The sequence below is a fragment of the Corvus moneduloides genome, chromosome 1 (assembly GCF_009650955.1).
Source record: "Corvus moneduloides isolate bCorMon1 chromosome 1, bCorMon1.pri, whole genome shotgun sequence".
NCBI lineage: Eukaryota > Metazoa > Chordata > Aves > Passeriformes > Corvidae > Corvus > Corvus moneduloides.
This window is the reverse complement of record NC_045476.1, coordinates 118,678,973-118,701,148: the sequence shown is the minus strand read 5'-3', so window position 1 is coordinate 118,701,148 and position 22,176 is coordinate 118,678,973. Positions and strand designations below refer to the sequence as shown.

The 22,176-nt window shown below is 40.2% G+C and overlaps 2 protein-coding genes across 3 annotated transcripts in view; both read left to right on the top strand.

Moving 5' to 3' along the window:
• The window catches only part of LOC116451187 (ras-related protein Rab-10-like), a 33,299-nt gene extending 18,765 nt beyond the window's left edge, over nt 1–14,534 (top strand). For both annotated transcript variants that reach the window (XM_032124374.1, XM_032124365.1), the window contains 2 exons: nt 4,329–4,430; nt 13,608–14,534. In XM_032124374.1, the coding sequence (XP_031980265.1) occupies nt 4,329–4,430; nt 13,608–13,682 (177 nt within the window). In that variant the 3' untranslated portion in view covers nt 13,683–14,534. The remainder of the gene's footprint in view (nt 1–4,328; nt 4,431–13,607) is intronic.
• A 7,216-nt stretch (nt 14,535–21,750) lies between these two features.
• The window catches only part of GAREM1 (GRB2 associated regulator of MAPK1 subtype 1), a 102,318-nt gene continuing 101,892 nt past the window's right edge, over nt 21,751–22,176 (top strand). Inside the window, exon 1 of the mRNA XM_032124336.1 lies at nt 21,751–22,100. Within this exon, the coding sequence (XP_031980227.1) occupies nt 21,980–22,100 (121 nt within the window). The 5' untranslated portion in view covers nt 21,751–21,979. The remainder of the gene's footprint in view (nt 22,101–22,176) is intronic.

The following is a 22,176-nucleotide window of genomic DNA, read 5'->3' as shown; positions in this document are numbered from 1 at the left end:
GTACCATATCTATGTACAAGGAATTAGGTTGCTGAAAAACTCATGTTGTATTCTCACACAAAGAAAGCACTGTCAGAAACTTAGAGAGTCACTGGATGCATGTGCACAAGAGGGCAGTAGTAGGGTTTTGCATAGGGTGTTAACCATGACATTTTCTGACTTCTGGGTTCTTAACCATGCACCCAAAATTCCTCTTAATGTAGCACTTTTTTTTCAGAAACAAATCATTACCTCCTCCCCAGTTAGTCTGCTTTCTAGACTTCCCCTGTGTTTTGAGGCAAGGCAACTCTTGTATTATCCTATTTCTTCTTTTAATGTGATTTACAAGTGCTGAAGGATCTGACTGAGTGTGCTGGAGGAAGATTCCATTAGCAGAGAGACAGTAATTGTCCTCTCATTCTAAAGAAGAAAGTATCCATATTAAGAGGGGAGAACAGTTTGATTCTGACTTTGACAAATAATAACTCATAGCTACATATTTCATATTACCCTGATAGTATGAGCTTTAAGTATTATTCTCTTCAGTTTCTTGCACAGAGGAACCCTAGATTCCCTGGGAATCTCATCATCTGTATTGGCATTTCTGTAAAAATCTGTTGTAACTGAGTGGTTGTCGTATATAATTTCATTTCAATTTAATGCTGAGAAATTTTTTTGTTGTTTCTTTTTGTACAAAATAATGTAATAATTCATGTTGTACAAACTTATGTAATTTTGATCACTCCAAAATTGAGATATTTAATTTTAACACTATGAAAATTAATTTTCTTGCATTAATTGCTTTTTACTCACTTGGACTAAAGTTTTAACTCAACCTTCTTGGGCTCCTCTGTTCACTCCCCAATATCATTATCTTTTTCGTTGAAAGATAAAAATGTTGAAGGTTATATGACTTGGTAGAATGTGGCTGGTTTTCTCCTATGAAATCTTTCTAACAGAAAAAGCCAAGTAAAATTTTCTTCCTTTTTTTTTTTGCTTTTGCTGTCCTCATAACTGAAGCTGATTTATAGTTTCAAAGCTGATTTTTCACATGTAATACAACTCTGCACAGTTTAGGAATATTTCAGACATATCTCTCTGATTCAACACTAAGAAATCATACCAGCACTTTGCTAGGAAGTAGTATTAGCATTACTTATTTTATTGTTGTATGTAAGATATGATCTTACTTCACACAAATTCTCTGAACTGTTATCAAAGATACTATAAAATATCATTTCCCAGTAACATAATTCCCACAGGTTTGTAGATGGATTTAGGTATTTTATTCATGGATCTATTCAAGATGCTCCCAAAGGAAAATGAAATAGTTCTTTGAATATGCCTGTCTATTGTCTTTAGGAGAGGGAGTAGCCAAATACGTGTTCATACTTTTGAGTGCTGTACCACTGGACTAGTGGGGGTTTTTCCATTGAGCTACATTTTTGGAGGAGTTGCTTTCCACAGAATTTAGCAGTATGCAGGGTAAAACGAAAAAATGCATACATTAATTTTCTTCAGTCAATATTGTGCACATATAGAGAAAATGAGGGTGCATTAATAGATGTAGTAGGCAATGTAGTAACATGATACAGAGAAGGCTCAAGGAGTCAAGTTTTCTTTGTTTAATTTGATTTGGTTTTTCTTTTCTTTGATCTTCACAAATAGAACTTGCTCCCAGGCCTCTGCAGGTACTGTCATGGTTTTGTAAGGAGCAGGTCAACCAGCAGCAGGAAAGCTTTGGATTAGAAATTGCTTAGGAAATTTGGATGTGCCCATAGACATGATGAAGTTCACCCAGTTGTGCTGAAAGAGCTGATCATTGTGATTTGAGCCGCTGTCAGTCAACTCTGAAAAATCATGGTGGTTGGGAGAGATCTCTTTTGACTAGAAAGATGCCAGCATGATTTGTATCTTTTTAAAAGGCAAGGAAGAAGGTTCAGGGAACCAGTCAGCCTTGCCTCAGTCACATTGTTCGACATCTTCATTGGTGATCTGGCTGATGATAGAGGGAGATTTGCATGTGACATGAGATTAAGGGGTGTGACTGGCACACCACACGGGAGAACACCAATTCTGTGGGACCTTGATAAACTTGCGAACTGGGCCAGCAGAAACATCGTGAAGTTCATGAAGCGCAAAGATTTGCACCTGTGATGGAATAATCCAAGTCACGAGTCACTGCCCTGCTACGAAAGACTCATGAGTTAAAATTAACACCAGCTTGAATATAAGTCAGCAAAGGCTTAAAAGGTGCTGGGCTATGTTAGAAGGGTAATGGATGTAGATCTAGGGAGATTATTACCCCCTTACGTAGTGCTGGCAGGGCCACATGGAACATTGTATCCAGCTTTGGCTCTTCGCTGTGAAGAAGGGTATTGAGAAACTGCAGCTGGTCCAGCAGACAGGTACAAAGGTGATTGGGGTCTAGTACCAGTATTCCATGAGGAGAGGGAGCTGGGTAAAGAGCAGGCTAAGGAGCAGTTACTGGTCTACAGCAACTGAAGTGGCACTAGAGGAATGACAGAAATAGACTCTTCTCAGTAGAGACAGACAATAAACCAAGGGGCAGCAGACACAAGTCCTGGCTTGGGAGGTTCATGTTGGAGTTGAGGAGAACTATTTGCACTAGAAGGGTGATGTAGCCATGGAGGAGGGTCCCATAAAGACTACAGAATCTCCATCATTGGTGGATTTCAAGACTTTTGTAGACAAAGCCCCAGCTGACCTAGTCTTGTGTGGGCAGTAGCCTCATTTCAAGTGGGGTTATCTTTCAAAATTTTTCTGTGATTCCATGATTAAAGGGGTTGGTTTGTGTTCATCAGAGTTTGTGCATAGGTAACCTCTAGGAACCTGTTACATGATACAAGGAAGGAAAAGGGCTATTTCATAGTAGTTTCTGTGTTCTTTATAATCAGCAAACCAGTTTTCTCTACTTTATTAGCCCAGTATTTTTTTATTGCTTGTATTTTTCTTTAGGACCCATTATGCGTCATTGTTTTGTACTGGCAATAGTCAAATGATCTCAACTTTCTGTAACAAGTTGCTGCAGTACCAAAAACAGTTCACAGCAGTCCACTGAGTTTCAGAATCCCTTATGAAGTGGTCTCTGTCTAAAGAATCAGTTAGATCTCATCTTAATTTTCAGAATTACATTTGCTTGTAGCATTTTGGAAAGGAAACCATTTTGCTTACTTTTTTTTACCTTTAATCTTTATTACATTTTGACTAAAACTTTGAAGTCTGATTATTATATCTGCATCTTCATGCCTGATTTTGGAATTTTTGTCAAATGTTGATTAGTTACTTCTAGACCTCATTGAAAGCAAACAGAAGTTACCAACATTAGACTTTTTATCCTAATGGAGAGCCTTCCAAATAAATCATTAAGTGGTCAGTAATTATAGGATTTTCTATACATTATAAGCAGTGGGGTATTTTCTTTGCCTGGGATTATCTTCTCCAGATGTATTCTAAGAAGAGATCCATTGCAACGGGAATAATTGCAATGAGAATAGACTCTCCCAGTATGGGTTTTTTGGCATATTTGTTCCCACCTTGGCCCCTCCCATGTGAGACGATGCAATTGGTTTTTTTTCTTCTTCTCCATGTATTTAACTGTATAAAGTAGAAAAATTTAGGACCTTAAAAAAACATTAGTTTCGTTGTGTTAGGGTTCTGTTCTTCATGCCAACATAATTCAAAGCTATTTCTAATTGAAATACACTGGAAATGAGACAACAGGAGTAAATTAAATAAACCCAACCATTGTAAAGTCTATGCTGCCCTTGTAAGTATTTTCTTCTTTGCCTTTTACCATAATATATTTTTGCATGCATATGTTTTCTTTGCTTGCCTGTTACCTCTGTGTTTCTCTCTGTCTAGCATAAAGGAACATATTTTTTTTCTATTTCATCATTCCAATTTTTTTCAACAGTTTTTGTCATATTTTTATCTGCAGGCACTCCATTAGTGTTTTTTGTGTTTATTCCTCTTATTTTAGTGTTTATTCCTCTAAATAATTGCTTAGGAGACAGTTCATTTTCCAAATAAATCACAACACTGAGAACAGACCCACTGGAGTTTATTCTTGGTATTTACAAGTAAAGAAAGGTTTAAAAAGCTGTTTTGAAAATGCAAAAATTTAGGAAGAATGGTTTAAGAGTTACCTGAAATTTGTAGACTGAGGATGAATATAGAGTACTTTACTGAGCAGTCATGTATTTAATTAGTGTTTTTAATAGTGTGTTAGAAGCAGTCAGAACACCTCCATATCTCTTGCTACTAGCATAAGGAACTGATTTTTTTCCTAAAGAATGTTCATCCCATTTCCTACATTTGTTTTTCAGCTTGCTTGGGAATATGGAATGCCATTTTTTGAGACCAGTGCTAAAGAAAATGTGAATATCGAGCACGCATTCTCAGTCTTGACTAAGGAAATCCTGGAAAAGGTAGGCTTCTTTTCTAAGTAGAAAGAAAATGGGAAATTTTTCTTGACAGATTGGGTAAACAAGGTTGTAACTACAGAATAGTTTTAGCAAAGCACAGCCAGTGCTGGTTTTGCATTACAGAGTTAATGTTTTGGGGGGATCCTGTAGCTGCAGGCATACAGAGGAGAAACGTGGGAGAGAAGAATCGTGGGAGAAGAGAAAAACAGAAGAGGCAAGCAAGTACAATACAGTTCAGAGAGAAAGTGAAAATTCAGGAAGGCTGCATTTGTGGCTTTATTTCCCATGCTTTTCTTTAAGAGAGTGGTTAACAGCTCCAGAGTAGTTCCACTTCTGTGCCAAGGAGATTCCTCTTTCCTCTAGGTTTCTGTAGAGCGTGCACGCAGTGAAGATGCTGTATGATGGTAGAATCAGTGGAGCTTTTATGTTCAGCAATAAAATGTTTTATCCAAGGTTCATAGCTGTTTGTTTGGCTGATTTACACTAGTGCTTTTGAAGTTATCAAGGCCTAAAGATTTGAGTTAATTAGTGGTAGAATCAATATTGTAGCTGTCAGAGTCAGCATCTCCAACTTGAGTGTGTTGGCTTAAAGGTCCTTACTCCTCAGAGTTGCAATTCTTTTGTAGGACTGAATTATTGTTCATTAGCTCTGAAAATGTTTTGCATTGCAACTTATTTTTAGACAGTAGAATATTATTTTAGACATTAATAGATGTTCTTCATGCAGTGCATTATCACTGCCATTCATCACCAGTATTAGGTATACAAAACTAACCTTCCACTCCAAATACTCTTGAAGTCATAATAAAGATGAATGAGCAAAATTACTGACAAAGTCACAAATAACAGTGTTTTGATTAAGTAGCCATAGGGGTTGGTCAGAATAATAGCTCAGGGTTGGACTGCTTCTAAATCGGGGTCCTGTCATACTACATAGTAACACAAGCTGTAGCTGGTTATTTTGGGGAAGGAAAAAAAAGGCAAAAAAATCTTTTGGTTACTTTAACATGAAAATGAAGCACAGCAACTGAACAGTCAAATAATGTTTAGAACAGGAGAATAATGGCAAGCCCTTGAGTTACTGAGCTTGTTGGAAAAAAGTCTCAAGTAAGATAACTGATTTTGTTGTAAATGAAAAAGACATTGTCTACTGTAAATAGAGAATATATTGTTAGTATGAAACATGAAAACTACAAAACAATATCTGTGATCGTAACTGCTGCAAAGACAAATGTGAGAAGTGAGCATTTCTGCAGAGTGTATTTGGATGATATCTAAGAGAATTCTCTGCACATGCAGAAATGATGTTTGGGTATTTTTCACATTAAGATTGCCTACACTTATTTTACTGTAAGTGAAACTTCAGTATTCCTACTCACCTTTATGAAAATTCATGGGTTTTGTAGTGTGGACATGGCAAAAAAATTCAGACCACGTTCAACATGTTGTACTGCTGATTGGTTTTAATTAGAACTGCTTTGAACAGTTGTATGCTCTGCATGTATGTGTGTTTGGAAAACATGCCCATGAGGATTTGTCATATTTGTCTGTAGTAACGTTTCACCTTAGCTAAAAATATTTGGAATCCTGATGAGGCATCATGTACCATTACTTTGGTGTATAATTTGCCATTTTTAGTAAAATGCATTGTTGATTTAAACAAGAACCCCTTTAGCCCAGTTGGTTATACCACTGGCCTGATAACAAAGAGTTTGCGGTTGAAAAAAAAAAATCTACCTTACAGTTTCATCATGGTTTTCAGGTTCGACAAAATAATTTGCCTGTTCACAAAACTGTGAAATCTGAATGTAGTACTTGAATTTTAACTTCCTCTAACTGATGAAATTTTGGAGAAGGGAAAATGCAGTAGCAAGTGTGACTAGTAGCTGTGAAAAATGACATGATAGATGCCAGTCTGAGATCATTTCAGTCGTACATCCATTTGGTAGTGGTGAAATATGTATTTGCTGATTGTAAAAAGGAGATACAGCTTTGCTCAGTGTTTTGGCCTAAGGCACCTATGTCTGGGGATATCGGGCCTCCCTTCCCTCTGCAATAGGACCACCTGTCCCAGACTGATGAGATGCTTCAGTGGAAGCATGTCAGTGCTTTCCCAGTCCCACAGAAGAAAGGAACTCCCTAGAACAGTCTATTATGGCCATTCTTTTGGGAAGTGCGTGAAGCTTACTCAGAGGTAAGATAAATAGGCAGGGCAGGCTGGCAGGCAGTAGACCATTCTCAGATGCATTGCAGTAGACTGTATTAATCCAACGAAGTCTAGGACTTTTTATATACACTCTTGCTTGCCGTCTACTGTGGACATTTCCTTAGTAACTTAATCTACACAAAACACTCCTATAGATGGGGAAGATTGGTGTCCAGAGTTATAGAGCTCATAAAGAAGTACTAAGCTTCTTGATTCTTTTGAAATTTAGAACAGGTTGTGGTTCAGTGGAGGATTGTGGAAAAAAAAATAAATTAAAAAGTTTCGGACATTTAAACAACACAAAACAAAAAAGGGCAGGTGTTTGAGTGTATTGTCACTATTTTGTGCTCATCATCCCATCTCTTCTTTTGAAGTTTTTCTTGTAGTGGGCTTAAGGGAGAGAGAAGACTTCTGTGTCCCAGTGATCTGGATAGCTAAAGTGCTGCTTGACCTTTCAGATACTTTCCATCCCAGCCATTCTATGCTGGGTCTCGGTTCTGCAGCTCTAACTTACATGGGCAGTCTCATTAAAACCATCAGATATTTTTTTGACAGCTTACATTGGTGACAGCTAAGGAATCATGCCATATTTCTGAGAACTCCCAATTTCCAAGCCAATCAGTTAATAATAACTGAATGCAGTACTTGAGTTTTAACTTCCTCTGACTGACAAATTTTTGGGGAAAGGCAATAGTAACTGATCTGATTGTATTTGAAAGGCTGCTGTGGAAATAAATGTTAATGACACAGATTATTCCAGGAGTTTGCTTAGACATGTTGAAAAATAACAGTATTTTATTTATTCACAATTCTTATGAATCTCAGATATGCCTAAACCTGTTCATTAATAGATGACAGCTGTTCTTTGACAATGCTTCTGGTTTCCAGTGAACTATTTGTACTTGTGAGTCAGTCTTCTAAAAACAATCAAAACCAAAAAAATACCACCCAGAATACAGTTAGCATTTGCTCTTCTGTGTTCTTTGGTTTCATGCCTGACAAGCAGTAGTGTTCTCAAGCAGGTTTTTAAAAAAATATTACAAGCATTTTTATATGTCCTTGTGTGTGTGATTGTTGGTATTTTTCTAAACTAGAATCAGGAAAGAAACTCCATTTAAAAAAAGGGGGAAAAAAAGATAATGAAGTTATCACCTTTTTCTGAAAACTGCAATAAAACTAACCAAAACTTAAGTTCTTCCTACCTCCCAAGAGTGATTGACTACTAAGATTATTTTAATCATATTAAATAAACATATATCTGCTGAGTAGAGAACAGTGAAAATCCATTTAAGACCTTGCCCTGTGCTGTTGAGAGTAACATTTAATGTTTAACAGCTGGATGTCATTCGAGACGAACATTCAGAAGTAGCAGGCCTCAATTTTGCCCTTCCTTCATTTCTTTACATTTCTTTCCTGTGGCAACAAGATTTTTGAGATTATACTGTGTTTCCTATTCCTTTGCTCTTAAAGTACCTTTGGAACTTGTTAGCTGATTTTAAACAATTTTGACAGATCAGACTAAAATATATTTAAGTTCCTGAGTAGTTCCTTGAAAATAAGGTGAGAGGCAGAGTACTCTGCAGAAGGAAAGTCTCCAGGATTAGTTCATAGAATATTAAATAGAGACCACTACATAGAGAGACTGAAAAATGCTTCAACCAGCCACTCCAGCTGGAGTTTGCATCACAGATATCAAATTTAATTCACTTCAAGACCCAAATCCATAGGAAGTCGGATTTCATTATTGCTGAGGTTCATGGAATTGTTAGTTTGTCTAAAAGATCCCTGTGTCTCCAGCAGTGCATACTCAGTGTTTCTTTATTATCCTCAGTCATGCATGGAGCCCCAGGCTTTATTTGCCCTTTATTTATCTTGTACTGACCACAGAATATTAATTCCTTCAAGAGGTTTTTCATAATGCTTGTACTGCTGTACTTTAGATCCATTTTAGATTTTATCTCCTCAACGTTCTTAGGAACATCAAGTAGCATATTCAACATTGCACATGTGGGAGCCGAGGTACAGAGATTAAAGCAAAGAGGATAAATGCTACCAACTCACTCAGTGCTGGTGCAGTGTAAGGCATAATTTAACTACACTATCTTATTTAATTTTTTTTTAAAAGTCTGTTCTGGACATTGAATGAGCCAGATATTCTTCTGGAAACAGTAGCATATAATTAGGTCATGTAAATCAAAACTTAATCACAATGTCTGTGTATAGGGGATGAGATTCATCTTAGCATGCAACCTTAGCCAGCTGAAATTTGCATGACTAGTCTGGTTGTCTGGAATCATCTCTATTCAATGGAAAGAGATGAGTCTCTAGGATAAAATTGTGTTTTGGAGGTGCCTTTCTCCCTCCACTGATTTTACAGGCCTCCATATCTTAGCCTATATGGTTTCATATGATTCAAATTAAGTAAATTAAACTCCAGGAGACCAAAAGAAAGTTAGAGACTTGGCTTACTTCTGGCATTTGCCGCTTCTGCAGGATATTGACTTTGAAGATATATTGCTCTCTTAAATAGAGTTTTTATGATGCAGCTATAGTAAACCTCACCTAGATGATCTGTAGGGTTGAGGAACCTCACGGGAGATCCACAGCTGTCTTCTCAAGTTTGTGAAATATAATTGCAGTACAGCATTGCTACAGTCTACGTGGTAGTAACAGGAGAGGGAGATAGAGCCCCACGCTTTGCCAGTGGGTTAGCTGTTTTAGGCTTGGTGGAATAGCAGGCTTTGGGAACAAGACCTTCATCAACATTTCTTGAGCAATGTAGTCAGCAGCAGCTAGATCCTGCTGTGCCAGACCTCATATCCTCCTCTCCTGCTCTTGTCCCTGTTCCCACAATGATTGCCTTCCCTGCTAATATATCCCTAGCCCTTGCTTAACACTGCTTGTGCCATGTCCAGCCCATTGTTACTGCAAGACTACTGTCTTGCATTTTGAACAGATAATTAGAATTACAGAATATAGGGAAAATGCATAGAAAGTGTTTGGACTATTAATAACTGAGCTCTCTCTAATGGCAGTTCAGGCACAGAAGTCACATGGACTTGGTTGCATGAAGTTCTCTGCCAATCTTTGTCGACCATCACTGTTAAATATAAACAAAATGATTGCAGTAATTAAGTAGGATCATTTTGTAATTAGAATAAAAATCCTTAAAATTGATATAAGATATAAATAATAGTAACCTCAGTTACAGTCTCTTCTGTTTGTTTCTCCAAAGCCCCTAATTTTTCAGCAAACACTCCAGGTCTGAATTTGACTTGGGACATGATAGGGATAAAGCAAAATCCTTTCATTCTTTCAAACCCACAGTGAGCCCCACCTTAAAAATAACTAAACCAGTATCAAAATACTAAAAACTGGTGCTAGAGAAGGTGGACCCACCATTGATGTGGGTAGATTTTCAGCAAGGAATGGGCAGCTGAGCTTAATGAAGATTTATATATTTACTCCATTAAAAACCTTTAAAAGAGGTTGTGGGATTTTTTCTTCATTACATTTTCCTTCATATACCACCCTAGCTTTCTTGCCTTGATTGAAAAAAAAAGGAAATTTGGTAACTCAGCCATCTCATCACAATTACTGTGTCTAGGTATCTATTGCATGCCAGTCATACAAACTCTGCTTAGAAGTGGGAAGGAGAGACAGCCAGGGGGGCAGTTTTAAGTAGGAAATTTAAAACTGGCTCGAAGAGATGCCTGCCAGTTAGGTGAGATGTCTGCTGTGCTATTTAACAGGAAAAACTAGTATTTGATAGCAGGAAGTTTCAACATCTTACTGAGATCACTGCAGGGTACAGTGGCACCTGTGTCTGTGGCGGTATTTTCAAAACCCCCCTTTGCCCGAGATACCCAAGTGGAAACTCCAGCTTCTTGGTACCATTTTGGTTCTTCTCACCTTTTCACAGTTTTTTGCTGTTTGTTGGCTGACTTGTGGGGCAGTGAGTTACAGCAAGCTGAGCTGAAATGTGAGCTGGAAGTGTTAGTGTTTGTGGAGCCTTGGAGGAGGAATGCTGCCTGCCTTGTTCTCACAGGTGGAAGAGATTTGCATACCTCCCTGCTGTAATTTCGGGAGAGGGGGTGCCCCACCTCTCCCAAGGCTTGGCTGAGGCTGAGCACTACATGGGATTGCCCAAATCTGATCATTGCTTCAATGCTTTATGCAGGACTTGTCATATGTCTTTAGATTATGAATGTGCAGTTTTTAAATGCGTCTGCAGCACATTTGCTTAAGTGGATCCCAGAGCCTTATTTGCTTCACAAAGACCCTGTATGGAACAGTCTTACAAACTGAAGTGATTAAGAGTCCTCAGCTTTTAAATGGATTTTAAAATGGCTGTTCTTTATTTGTGGAGTGGTAGTTCTTGTCTTTCTGTCCTGGCTAATTTGTTGATGAACTATCAAATAATGGTTTTAGAGATTAATAAGAACTTTTGCGTTATCAAATATGTTTCACCATTCTTAATTGCTTAACAGTACTGAGGATCCTTGCTAAGGATACATGAGCAGCTTACTCACCACCCAAAAGTACTATTAAGTAGTAAAATGCTAAGGATGCAAGTAAGTATCCTAAGTGTTTCAGGAAATATGTTTCTCCCCTTTGACTGAAAGCATAAAGTTTGATCTTGAAGTATAATCTGCAACATCTTTGAATTACCTGTTTTCTCTAAGTAAGTGAAAGTTGAATTCTGAAACTCTTCAAACAGGGATTTTTCTAGAATTTTTTTACTACTTAAACTGATTGTTTTCTTCTCAAGAAAAAGCAGGGGTGAAACAAAACATACTTAGTTGATGTTCACAACAATCAATGTTCAGTGTTGTTATTTCTTTAAATTTCTTACTGTACCATTATCTTCCAAAGCTTTTATTTTCCCTTCAGAATCTTATCTCGAAACCAGAGTGGTATCTTGTTCCTTGAGATGACAAGGTTAGGTTTGTGTACTTTTGATTGTACCTTGCTCCCTTTTTTAAAAAGGTCTTCATACTTTAAATTTACTGTCTGTGCTTGCAGACTACCAAATACTGTCTTTGCCCATCAGAAATCATAATAGCTAATGCCTGTACCTCCCACAACTGCGTGAAAAGTTAAAACTTTTTTTAGTTAAAACTAAAATATAAAACATGCAGCTATAAAGCTGCATGTTGGTATTCGTGGGTAATTCTCAAGAGTAGTAAAAATGTTACGTCTCCTGGTCCTTACCACTCAAAAATAAATTTTAAAAAAACCAGTAAAAGTGCACATGCTGTATTTCTTCCTTATGTGGAGAATTCATTATGTAGATAATTCATTATGACAAGAAATTCCTAAAATCAGTAAGTCACAGTCTGCAGGCACTCTACAGTTAGACAGTATTTGCTAATAATTTTACTGATGACAGCTTCAGCATCCATCCTGGGGTTTAGACACTACAATACATTTCCTGCCCTCTGCTCCTTTCTCTATCCATCACTTTTGATGCCTTCCCAGATGTTTCATTTTCTCCCCCCAGCACCATGCACTGTGGAAGCCTCCCTGGGTCCCTGCAGCCCCAGGGAGGAATGAGCTCAGCCGCTCTCTTTGTGGGGATGTCTCTGGCACAGGGCAGCCAGCGCTCTGGAAGAGCTGGAACTGTGGCTACAGAAGGAAAAAGGAAAAAAAATTCATGCATCTTCTCCAGCATTTTAGGTAGTGATGAATATTCTCAGCCAAAGAGGCATAAAGCTTATTTGTAGCATGTGGGAAACTTGATATTTTGCCTTCGTTCTGATGCAGCCGACTAATTTTAGGTGAATCTTTCTGGATGTAGTCAATGTTCAACTATCCTGTGACTTTGTAGGTGTAAGTTTTCAATTTGAATCATGATTAGCATTGTACTGCATTATGCCATTTTTCCTTTCTTCCTTTCTTTTTTCCTGTGCTTTGGATTTCATTCGTTCCAGCTTAGCAGTTGTCTCTGGAAGCTTCTCTTTATTGTCAGAAATGGTTATGGCTGTTGGGTTTGGGTTGAGAGAGGAATGTGGTGAATCCAGTGGTTTCACTTACTTCTCTGCACTTAGTTGGTAAACCTGCCAAGACACAGGCAGGAGAGTGGCAGGTAGAGAAGCTGGGGCTTTTATTTTCCTGGGCATGTGACAATACTCTCTGTGTCTTTGTGCCCTAGTTCAGGGTTCAGTGTTCATAGTTCCAGAGTACAAGATTGCGACATGTACTGCATTGCACAACTGGGTTCGATTGTTTCTCTGGTCAACACTAATTATCTAGTTGAGTTCATTGCTGAAAGGAAGAGTCCTGGTTTTGATGATTTTCATTTTTGTTATAATCTGATTTTGCAATCAGTACATAAATGTTTTACAAGGGTGGAATGCTATTTTGATAGTTCATCATGATAAAGACTGAACTGTTTCCATTTGGGGGTATTCCTGGTTATTAAATAGAGGCAAGGCAAGAAAAGAGAATTTTAGTGAATTTCACAAAACAAGTTAATGTCCTTTGTAACAGTTAATAGCCCATGCCTTTTTTTTTTAGTGGGTACTGATACTCTGTATTTCCTGTTCCTTTCAACTGGACTTTTTCAACCCATGCTCAATACTGCAAAGATAAGCGTACTTAACTGAAAATTAGCTAAAATTGGTGTAGTCAACAGAAGAACCTGTACTTCTAGAACAGTTCATGTGAGTAAAGATTTACAGGACTGGCACATATGGCTTGTAGTGACTCCTCAAAAGACACTTTCTGTCACCTTCAGATTTAGGAGAGATATATGAGGCAGCTAAAGAATGTAACAATGCCAAACTGGGACTTGCATGGGCAATGGTTTCCATCTAATTTATTAGAAAACTTCAATCATTTAATTAAATATTCAAAGGAAAAATATATCCAGTGACTTCACCAAATATTTTACATTAAAGTATGTGAAAAAGCAAACTTTTCAACTGTTGTGTTTTAGTTATCTTAATGAAGTGTCTGCTTTTGTTTTACAGAAATCCTGTGTATTACATGACTTAGACGTTGTGTCTCTAGATGAAACTAAGAAGAGAACCTGCTGTGCATTCTGATAGACTGTTTCTTACTCCATTTTCTCTTCAGGAAATACCAAGTGTTGCAAAGGAACAGACAAGATTTTAAAAGTGAGCCTGTAATCCAAAAACACAGTGTTTAGGCATCCTTTGCATTATACAGACTTTGTTGCCAAATTCTTTTATATGTTTATATTATATTTTCATATTTTTAATGTGAAGATAAAACAGTTATCTGATTTTGGAATTATTAGATGCATCACAGGGTGAAAGTGTTTGAATGCAAATGTTTGCAGGAAGGAAGTCTTAAGTGTACTAATTTTCTGTTATTAAAAAAAACACCCTTCACTTTTTTTGTGTGTGTTATTTATACCAGATTTATAATACAGTGAACATTGACATCATCACACAAGCAACCTTCTGATATATGAAATTATATAACATCACTTTTAAGTACCTGATATTTACTGCAATCCCATAAGACAAGTCTTGGAGAGTTTTTGGCTTTGTTTCTTTTATACCCATTTCAGAAACATACATGCTACTTCAGTACCCTTGAATAGGGACTCTGCAAAGGTGATGTCTGAGAGAAAGGGATAAACCATATAAAGATTAGTGTCATGGAATGGTCAGGGTTGGAAGAGAGCTTGAAGATCATCTAGTTCCAACCTCCCTAACATGGGCAGGGACATCTTCCACTAGAGTATATTGGTGGACCTTCCTAAGAACTCAGAAAACATGGAACAACAGAATGCATCTGGTAGTAATAGTAATGTTTCTGATATAAAATTTTTTAATTCCTTAAAATAATTTACACAGGTGTTAGCAGCATACCTGCATTTTCAAACGTTCTTTAAGTCACAAATGATCACAATAAAAGGTTTTGTTTGATATTGTGATACATTTATGTTGTTTTCTTAAAGTATAAATAGAGGAGATATCTGATTCTGCTCTTTTAGACCTGTTTTATACTGACTTGTAATACCTTTAAAATCTGTGGGGCATATCTTATTTAATTTTAAACAAGGGCAGAATCAGGATGCTGGTTGTTTTTTTTTTTTTATTTCAAAGCAAAGCAAGCACAACTCAAACCTGCAGGACAAGCAAAAAGCAAACCTGAGTTGGGAAACCTGAAGAATTGTGGTGACTATACTGTCTTTTTTTTTTTTTTTCCCTTGCATAGGAGATGTGGTCATTTTATCACCATTTATGAATGAATAATGCTGTTGTGCAGTTTGAGCCATCCCAGCACATCCAAAATAACTAAACCCCACTGGCTTACTGTTCTGGAATGCCACTAATCTTCTGAAATATGCTTGGTTCTTTTTTGAGGGCTGTTTGCAGATTGTCGTGATATAAAATTATTATTAGATTTGGCATTGAGAAAGGGAGCTCAACTGGAAAATACTCTCTGAAGCACATGAGCATAGTGCCAGGTTCATGTGCCCCTAGCCCGGGTTATGTGCCTGCAGAAAGGGTGCAAAAGGATGGGATGGGCTGTGTCCTGACTACTCATCATGGCCAGTCACTAAAGCTAGTGCTTATCACCAAATCTGAAAGCAAGGAACAAAGGATAATCCCTGCTTTCGTTAAAACCATAGCAGAGGAAGGAAATAGTGCTGGAAGGGATTTTGAGAGTCTGTCTGGGTTCTCATCATATCTCAATCTCTGATCAGCTGCCCCTGAAGTAATGCAACAAGATGGTCAGGGACCTGCAGTGGTAGAGATTTCAGAGTGTCTGTGAGTGCCAACAGTCCTTACTTAACTGGTCTGGTAAACAGGAAATTTCCTAATACCTAACCTAACTGGTACACATGAAAAGTAGGTTCTCCCTTTCCTCTTGACGTAGGTGAACACCTCTTCTTCTCTTTTTTCTTCTCTTCTCTTCTTCTCTTCTCTTCTCTTCTCTTCTCTTCTCTTCTCTTCTCTTCTCTTCTCTTCTCTTCTCTTCTCTCTTTCTCTTTCTCTCTTTCTCTCTCTCTCTCTCTTTCTCTTTCTCTTTCTCTCTTTCTCTCTCTCTCTCTCTCTCTCTCTTTCTCTTTCTCTTCTCTCCAGTGAACTCTTGAGCTTCCTACCTGCCATTGTAGTTTGGGTTTTCAGAATCTTTTGCTCTTTTGGTCTCCCTCCTCTTGAGGTTCTTTAGTTAGTTCTCAACTGTCCTGGACTGTAGACCTGGAAACTGAGCAGACTATTCCAGTTTAAATAAAAACAGCTGGATAGATTAAAATTATTTTTTCATTGTCTTATTTGTGATACTCCTACTTATGCATTCCAGCATCAGCATAATGCAAAGTAGCCTAGCACTGCTTGTGATCCATAGAACAGCTTTTTTTATCCTGGTACATACTTGTGCAATTGATTATTCCTTTGGATGTGTAAAAACCTTCTGTTTCTCCTTGTTCAGTGGCATTTCAGGTGCTCCAGTCTGCCAAGATCCCTCTGAATTGTAATGTTGTGGTCCAGCATAGTTGAAGCCTCTTCCTATAGATACAGTCCCCAAGTGCAGGTGTATTTTGTTCAGTCATCAATGGTCTTGATGAAAGTCCTGGATAGTTCTGGATCCAGGATGGACTTAAGTGAAATCCTGTTCAATGTATCCTTTCATCTTTGGAGTACTAATTATTTCCAAGTAATTTTGTATTTATGTTGCCTAGACTGTTCTTTTGGGGTTTTTTTGTTAAGAGCACATTATAAGAAACTGTTACGATCCTCAGTCTTTCTCCCCCATCCACAAAGCCTGTTAAAACCTCTTTATTTAGTAGAAATTCACTTGATCAGTTTGTAGAGGTATTTCCTTCCCTCCTTTAAGAGAGATGCAATCCCTTTTGGGTTTTCTGGTGTTGCAGCCTCTGGACTCTGCCTAGCAGGCTGCTGCAGCCTGAAAGCTCAGCGAGGGTTTCCTAGGGCCGTGCGATTGATCGCATCCCGGAGTCCATTTCGGACAGCCCCGCGATCTGGCTCTGGCAGCCAGCGGCGTTACAGCGCAGTGGTGGTAAAGAAGGTAGAGAAGGGTCTCTCATGAGGGTTTGAGATGGCTTTAATCACATCTTGTCCCCGTGATGTTCAGCGGTGGTGAGACAGCATGGGCTGGGTGCGGGATGGTTTTCTCAGGGGCCCAGGGGCGGTCCCTGGACGGGGTTGGGGTACAGGAGAAAATAGGGAGAAATCGAGGGAGTGGCCAAGGCCAGAGAGGGAACAGGATGAACATACAGAATTAGGGGGTGAACAGGCCACCACATTCCGGAACCTCATTCTGTTGATTCTTGGAAATAATCAGTAGCAATTCTAACACAGTTTGAACCATGAGAGAGTTTCATCAGGTCCAGTCTGTGCAGAAATCTTTAACTTGCCTATGTATTTTCCAGTTTATTTGTTCATTTTTCTAGCCTTGGACTTTTGTTGGTGGTGCTAGTAGTGAAATCACATTTGCCTTCTAAAATTGAAGACTGAGGTTGAAAGTATCCGCATCACCAGTGATGATTAAATAGAGGTCCCACTCTGTGGAATAGCAGACCAGTTTTTTTCCTTAGTATTCTCACTATGCATATTATCAACAGGCTTGCTATCTTTAAAATCTAATTTTCTAACATTTTGGGACCTTATCTTTCAGGTTTTGTCCATATATAGTATATATATTTATTAATAATTTACTAATTTGACCTGCTTTTTATTTTCTTTCAGGTCATTGAAGATCTCATGATTCATTCAACTTTATCTCACTTCCTTCCTCTCCTCTGTATAGATTAAATTCTGCAGTTTTGCATTTCAGCAGTGGATCTCTGATGAACTTCCAGCTGTCCTGAACTCACAGAAGTTCAGCTACTAGTTCTCTGGGTTAAACCTTCATGTAATTCCTCCTCCTTTTTCTAACAATGAAAATAGATTTTAAAAGGTCAGATTAATTTGTAATTTTGATTTCTTCTCTTTATTGCTAATGAGACTTTCAAGTACAGGAATTTCTTTTATACATTTTTCTTTCTTGCAGAGTTTCCTACTGCTTGTCCTTAGGTATGATCCAGTCCCACCTGAGGGAGATGCAGATACTCAGGTTCCCATGGTAGTTTTTGCAGGATGCTAACTCCTGCTAGCTGATGCAGCATGCTTCACCTAACACTCCATGAGCTCCATGAGCACCATGAGTGCTCTCCTTTTCACATCTTCTGGAGCAAAACAACTGCCTTTTTCCAAACATACTCATTGTAGATTACAGGAGTGTGCCACTGGGAAAAAAAAACCACTCTCACTAGAAAGGGCCAAAAAAGGTTCAGGTTGGACATCAGGAACAATTTCTTCATGGAAAGGGTTGTTAAGCATTGGAACAGGCTGCCTGGGGAGGGGGTAGAGACACCACCCCTGGAAGTGTTCCAGAAATGACTGGGCATGGCACTTAGTGCCATGGTTTAGTTGACAAGGTGGTGTTTGGTCAAAGGTTGTGCTCGATGATCTTGGTGGTTTTATCCAACTTAAATAATTTTGTAATTCTGTGATTCAGGGAAAGAAATTCAGGATCTGATTCTGAAATTATCACTGCATCTTCTGTTATATCCCACTGGACTTGTAAATATTAGGAAAGTCAGGCCTTTGGTATAAAAAAAATCATATGGGAACAAGGAATGCAAATTGCTGGGGTTTTTTTTAAAGAAATACCAAATATTATGGTTTCCATGAAACTTACTGTATAAAGCTCAGTTTTATTTGATATATGCATACTACATTGTAAAGCATATTACCAGACTCACACTAAAATGAGTTTGTAGTAAACAGTTCCTTTTCAGATGTTAGCACAGATATGAACTGATGATGATCTGAAATGCTTTAAAAATAATGTTATTGGCAATGGAATAAATATATACTACAGATTTTACAGCCTGCTGCATAAATGTGCTGTGGAGTCAACATGAAGTCAATTCAAAATGCATTTAAGAATAATTTCAGGAATTATTCTGAATCCTTTTGCCACTGCTTATGGTTTTATGGCAAGAATTTACTGTTGATTCATAAAGACTGTCTCTGAACACCACCTAAAAGGCACATAGACAAAAACGAAGATGTTGTGTAACTGAGGCCCTGGCCCTGGGGTGGATTTGCTCTTCAGGTCTGGTGGCTTCATTAGCATTTTGCACCAGTTGGAGACTGGTAAGAGATCACACTAGGGCATTGCTAGACATCAGGAAAATTATCTCTAAAGTGTTAATTATACATAAGGTGCAGTTAAAACAAATTTCTGCTATGTGCTGGTGATTTGAATGCCATTTATATAATATTAGAATGTATTCCAAGGAGGTGGAGCTGTAGTACAGTTAGGACACATAACAAAGTGACTCCAAGAGCAAGAGCAAGCCATTTAAATACTAGTGAGCATTATGTGAGCATTATGACATCTCTGCCTGGAGACAACTGAATGAAATTTAGATAGTATCTAGAAGTTACGTTTTTTTTAAATGCACATTGTTCCAGTAAAACGATTAAGGGTGGGCTGGGTTCTCACTGGTTGATGAGAACACAAACACAGTTACAGGAAGGCAGACTTAAAGGCTGTAGGACATCAAGTACAGAAGAATGAAAAAATGTTTGAAGAAAAATCAACAGTAACTATTTCTGTGTGAAAGATGCTTTTCTTCCCAGACAGTAGAAGTGCGTGATGTCTGAGAGAAGCGTATGCTGTGAGATGGTATCTATCCTGGAATTAATGGTACTCAAGATAGTGTTTAAGAACAATTCCTGACAGACTAGTGCTTCAAGTCCTGGTGAATCTCAGTCTGATCTGATCTGCTTTGCTTTACATACTGCACCTGGAAACCTCATCAAGCCTGAATGAGCTAAAGCCATGCTTTCCATATTTCAGCAGTAGTGCTCTTAGCAACAGCGCTCAAGTTCACTGACAACACAAAGCTGTGAGGAGTGGCCGATACCCCAGAGCCTGTGCAGCCCTTCAGAAGGATTTTGACAGATGGGAGAGATGGGCAGAGAACTGTCTGAGATTCAGTAAAGGCAACTGCAGGGTCCTGCACCTGGGGAGGAATAACCCCAAGCACCAGCACAGGCTGGGGGCTGACCTGCTGGGAAGCAGCTCTGCGGAGGAGGACCTGGGGGTCCTGGTGGACAGTGAGCTGTCCCTGAGCCAGCAGGGTGCCCTGGTGGCCAGGAAGGCCAATGGTGTCCTGGAAGCATTAGGAACAGCACTGCCAGCAGGTCAAGGGTGGTGATCCTACTCCTCTACTCAGCCCTAGTGAGGCACACCTGGGGTGCTGTGTCCAGTTCTGTGCTGTGTCCAGTTCTCAGTACAAGAGAGACATGGAGCTCCTGGAGATGGTCCAGGGGAGAGCAACAAAGGTGATTAAGGGACTGGAGCATCTCTGTTATGAGGACAGGCTGAGTGAGCTGGGCCTGCTCAGCCTTGAGAAGAGACAACTGAGGGGACTTTATCAATGTTTATAAGTACCTAAAGGGAGGGAGGGTGTCAAGAGGATGGAGCCAGGCTCTCCTCAGCGATGCCAAGCAATAGGACAAGAGGCAATAGGCAGAAACTGAGGCACAGAAAGTTCCTTCCGAATGTGAGGAAGAACTTTACTGTGCAGTGACCATGGACTGGAACAGATTGCCCAAAGAAGTTGTGGAGACTCCCTCTCTCCATATTCTAGAACTGTCTGGATGCAATCCTGTGCCATGGGCTCTGGGATGACCCTGCTTGAGCAGGGAGGTTGGACCAGATGACCCAATGTGGTGCTTCCCCGCCTGATCCACTCTGTGATACTACTTTGCACTTCAGTAGCTTAATTCACTGAAGTTGTTGAAAAGCATTTGGTGAACTTGGTAAAAGGGAAACTACTTCATAAAGAAGTATCTTTTCAAGCTAAATTTAAAAAAAATTTAAAGCTAACTTTTCTGGTAGGTAGGATCTAACAGCAGCATGACAGAGTGTAGAGAATGATGTTTTTTCACCGTGTTGGGAAAACCCTGCACCATACTGTATAGCTAAAGCATGGACCCCCAGCAGGATGAGCTTCAAGCCAACCTAGATCCACTTAAAGCAAGATAACTTGGGTTTTCTGTAATCTTGTATGTCGACTAGTTTCCACGGTCTTTTTTTCATCTTGGAGACCATGGATAAAGTCGCAGTCTCTGCTTGCAGCAGAGCAGAACAAGAGCGTGTCTGTCTCAGCCCTCCTCGTGCTGGCAGTGCTGTGGCACCAGCAGTGACAAAGGCACGCAGCAGCGTCTGGCCCTTCACCCAGGCCACGAGGAAGGGTGAGCAGCAGGAGGGCTCTTGGTACCACAGCTCTTCCCTGAGCTCTGCCATCCCCAGCAGTCTCAAGGATAGATGGGGAAGCGGGAACCTGGAGAGAATTTTTGGCTGTGGTTGTTGTCAGTCGTTTTGCTTATCACTGTAAGGCACTTTTATGTCTCTAGTCAACAGTGAAGGCTTAAATGTAGCCAAGTTTAGTGCAATAAAATAAACGGGTTTGACACAGAAGTGAACAAAATAAACTTGAGCACAATACAGTGCAACCACCCAGCAGTTAGTTTTTCTGGTTTAATTTCCCAGAGTTTCTGCACTCTGGCAGCCTGGAGATCAAAATGTATAAAATAAAATGTAACATTAAGTAAAATATCTTCTGAGGATCATATAAGATTTTATCACATAAGCCACTTTGAAGAGCGAATGACTACAAATGTTCCCATGGTCTGGAGACCTTTGACTACACAATATATGTAATACCTGCGTGTGCAGTAACAGTGACTTCTGTGCACTAGCCTGTATACATGAATTCACACGCATATACATGACGCACAGGTGAAAACTAAAATAAGAGCTACATAGCCCAAGTGCGGGCTGCACGTCGGGCGAGCGGTCGGAGGGTGGAGTGAGAGGGACGGGCTGGGCGGCTCTGGCAGCTCTGGCTCTGGCTCTGGCTCTGGCTCTGGCTCTGGCTCTGGCTCTGGCTCTGGCTCTCCGCGCCGGGCGGGCGGGCGGGCAGCCCGGCACTTTCCTTTTCGGCGCGGGGAGGAGCGGCAGCTGCGCAGGCGTTGCTCGCACCCTGTTGATTAGTCAGTGCTGGGATGGCGCTTCCTGGGCCAGGCGCGGCGGCGGCGGCGGGCGGCCCCAGCCGGTCCCGGGGGGCGGCGGGAGCAGCAGCAGCAGCAGCAGCAGCAGCGGGTGCCCGGCGGGCCTCCCTCTCTGCCTAGCCCCGCGTGTCCCGGGCGCCTGGCGCGTAGCGAGCCGCGCTCCCTGCCTCCCTCGCTCCCGCCGCCCGCCCCGCTGGCAGCCGCCCCGCCGGGTGGGAGCACCCCGCCGGCGCTGCTTGTCTGGCTCCCTCCCCTCCCGGGCCGGGAAGATGGACCCCGGCCCGCCGCTGGGCTGCAACCTCAAGGACGTGAAGTGGAGCGCGGTGGCCGTGCCCCTGGACCTGCTTGTCAGCACCTACCGGCTGCCCCAGATCGCCCGGCTGGACAGCGGTGCGTGGGGCGGGGAGCGGGGCCGGGCGGGCGCCGGGCTGCGGGCGGGCTGCCGGACACAGTCCCGGGAGCGCCC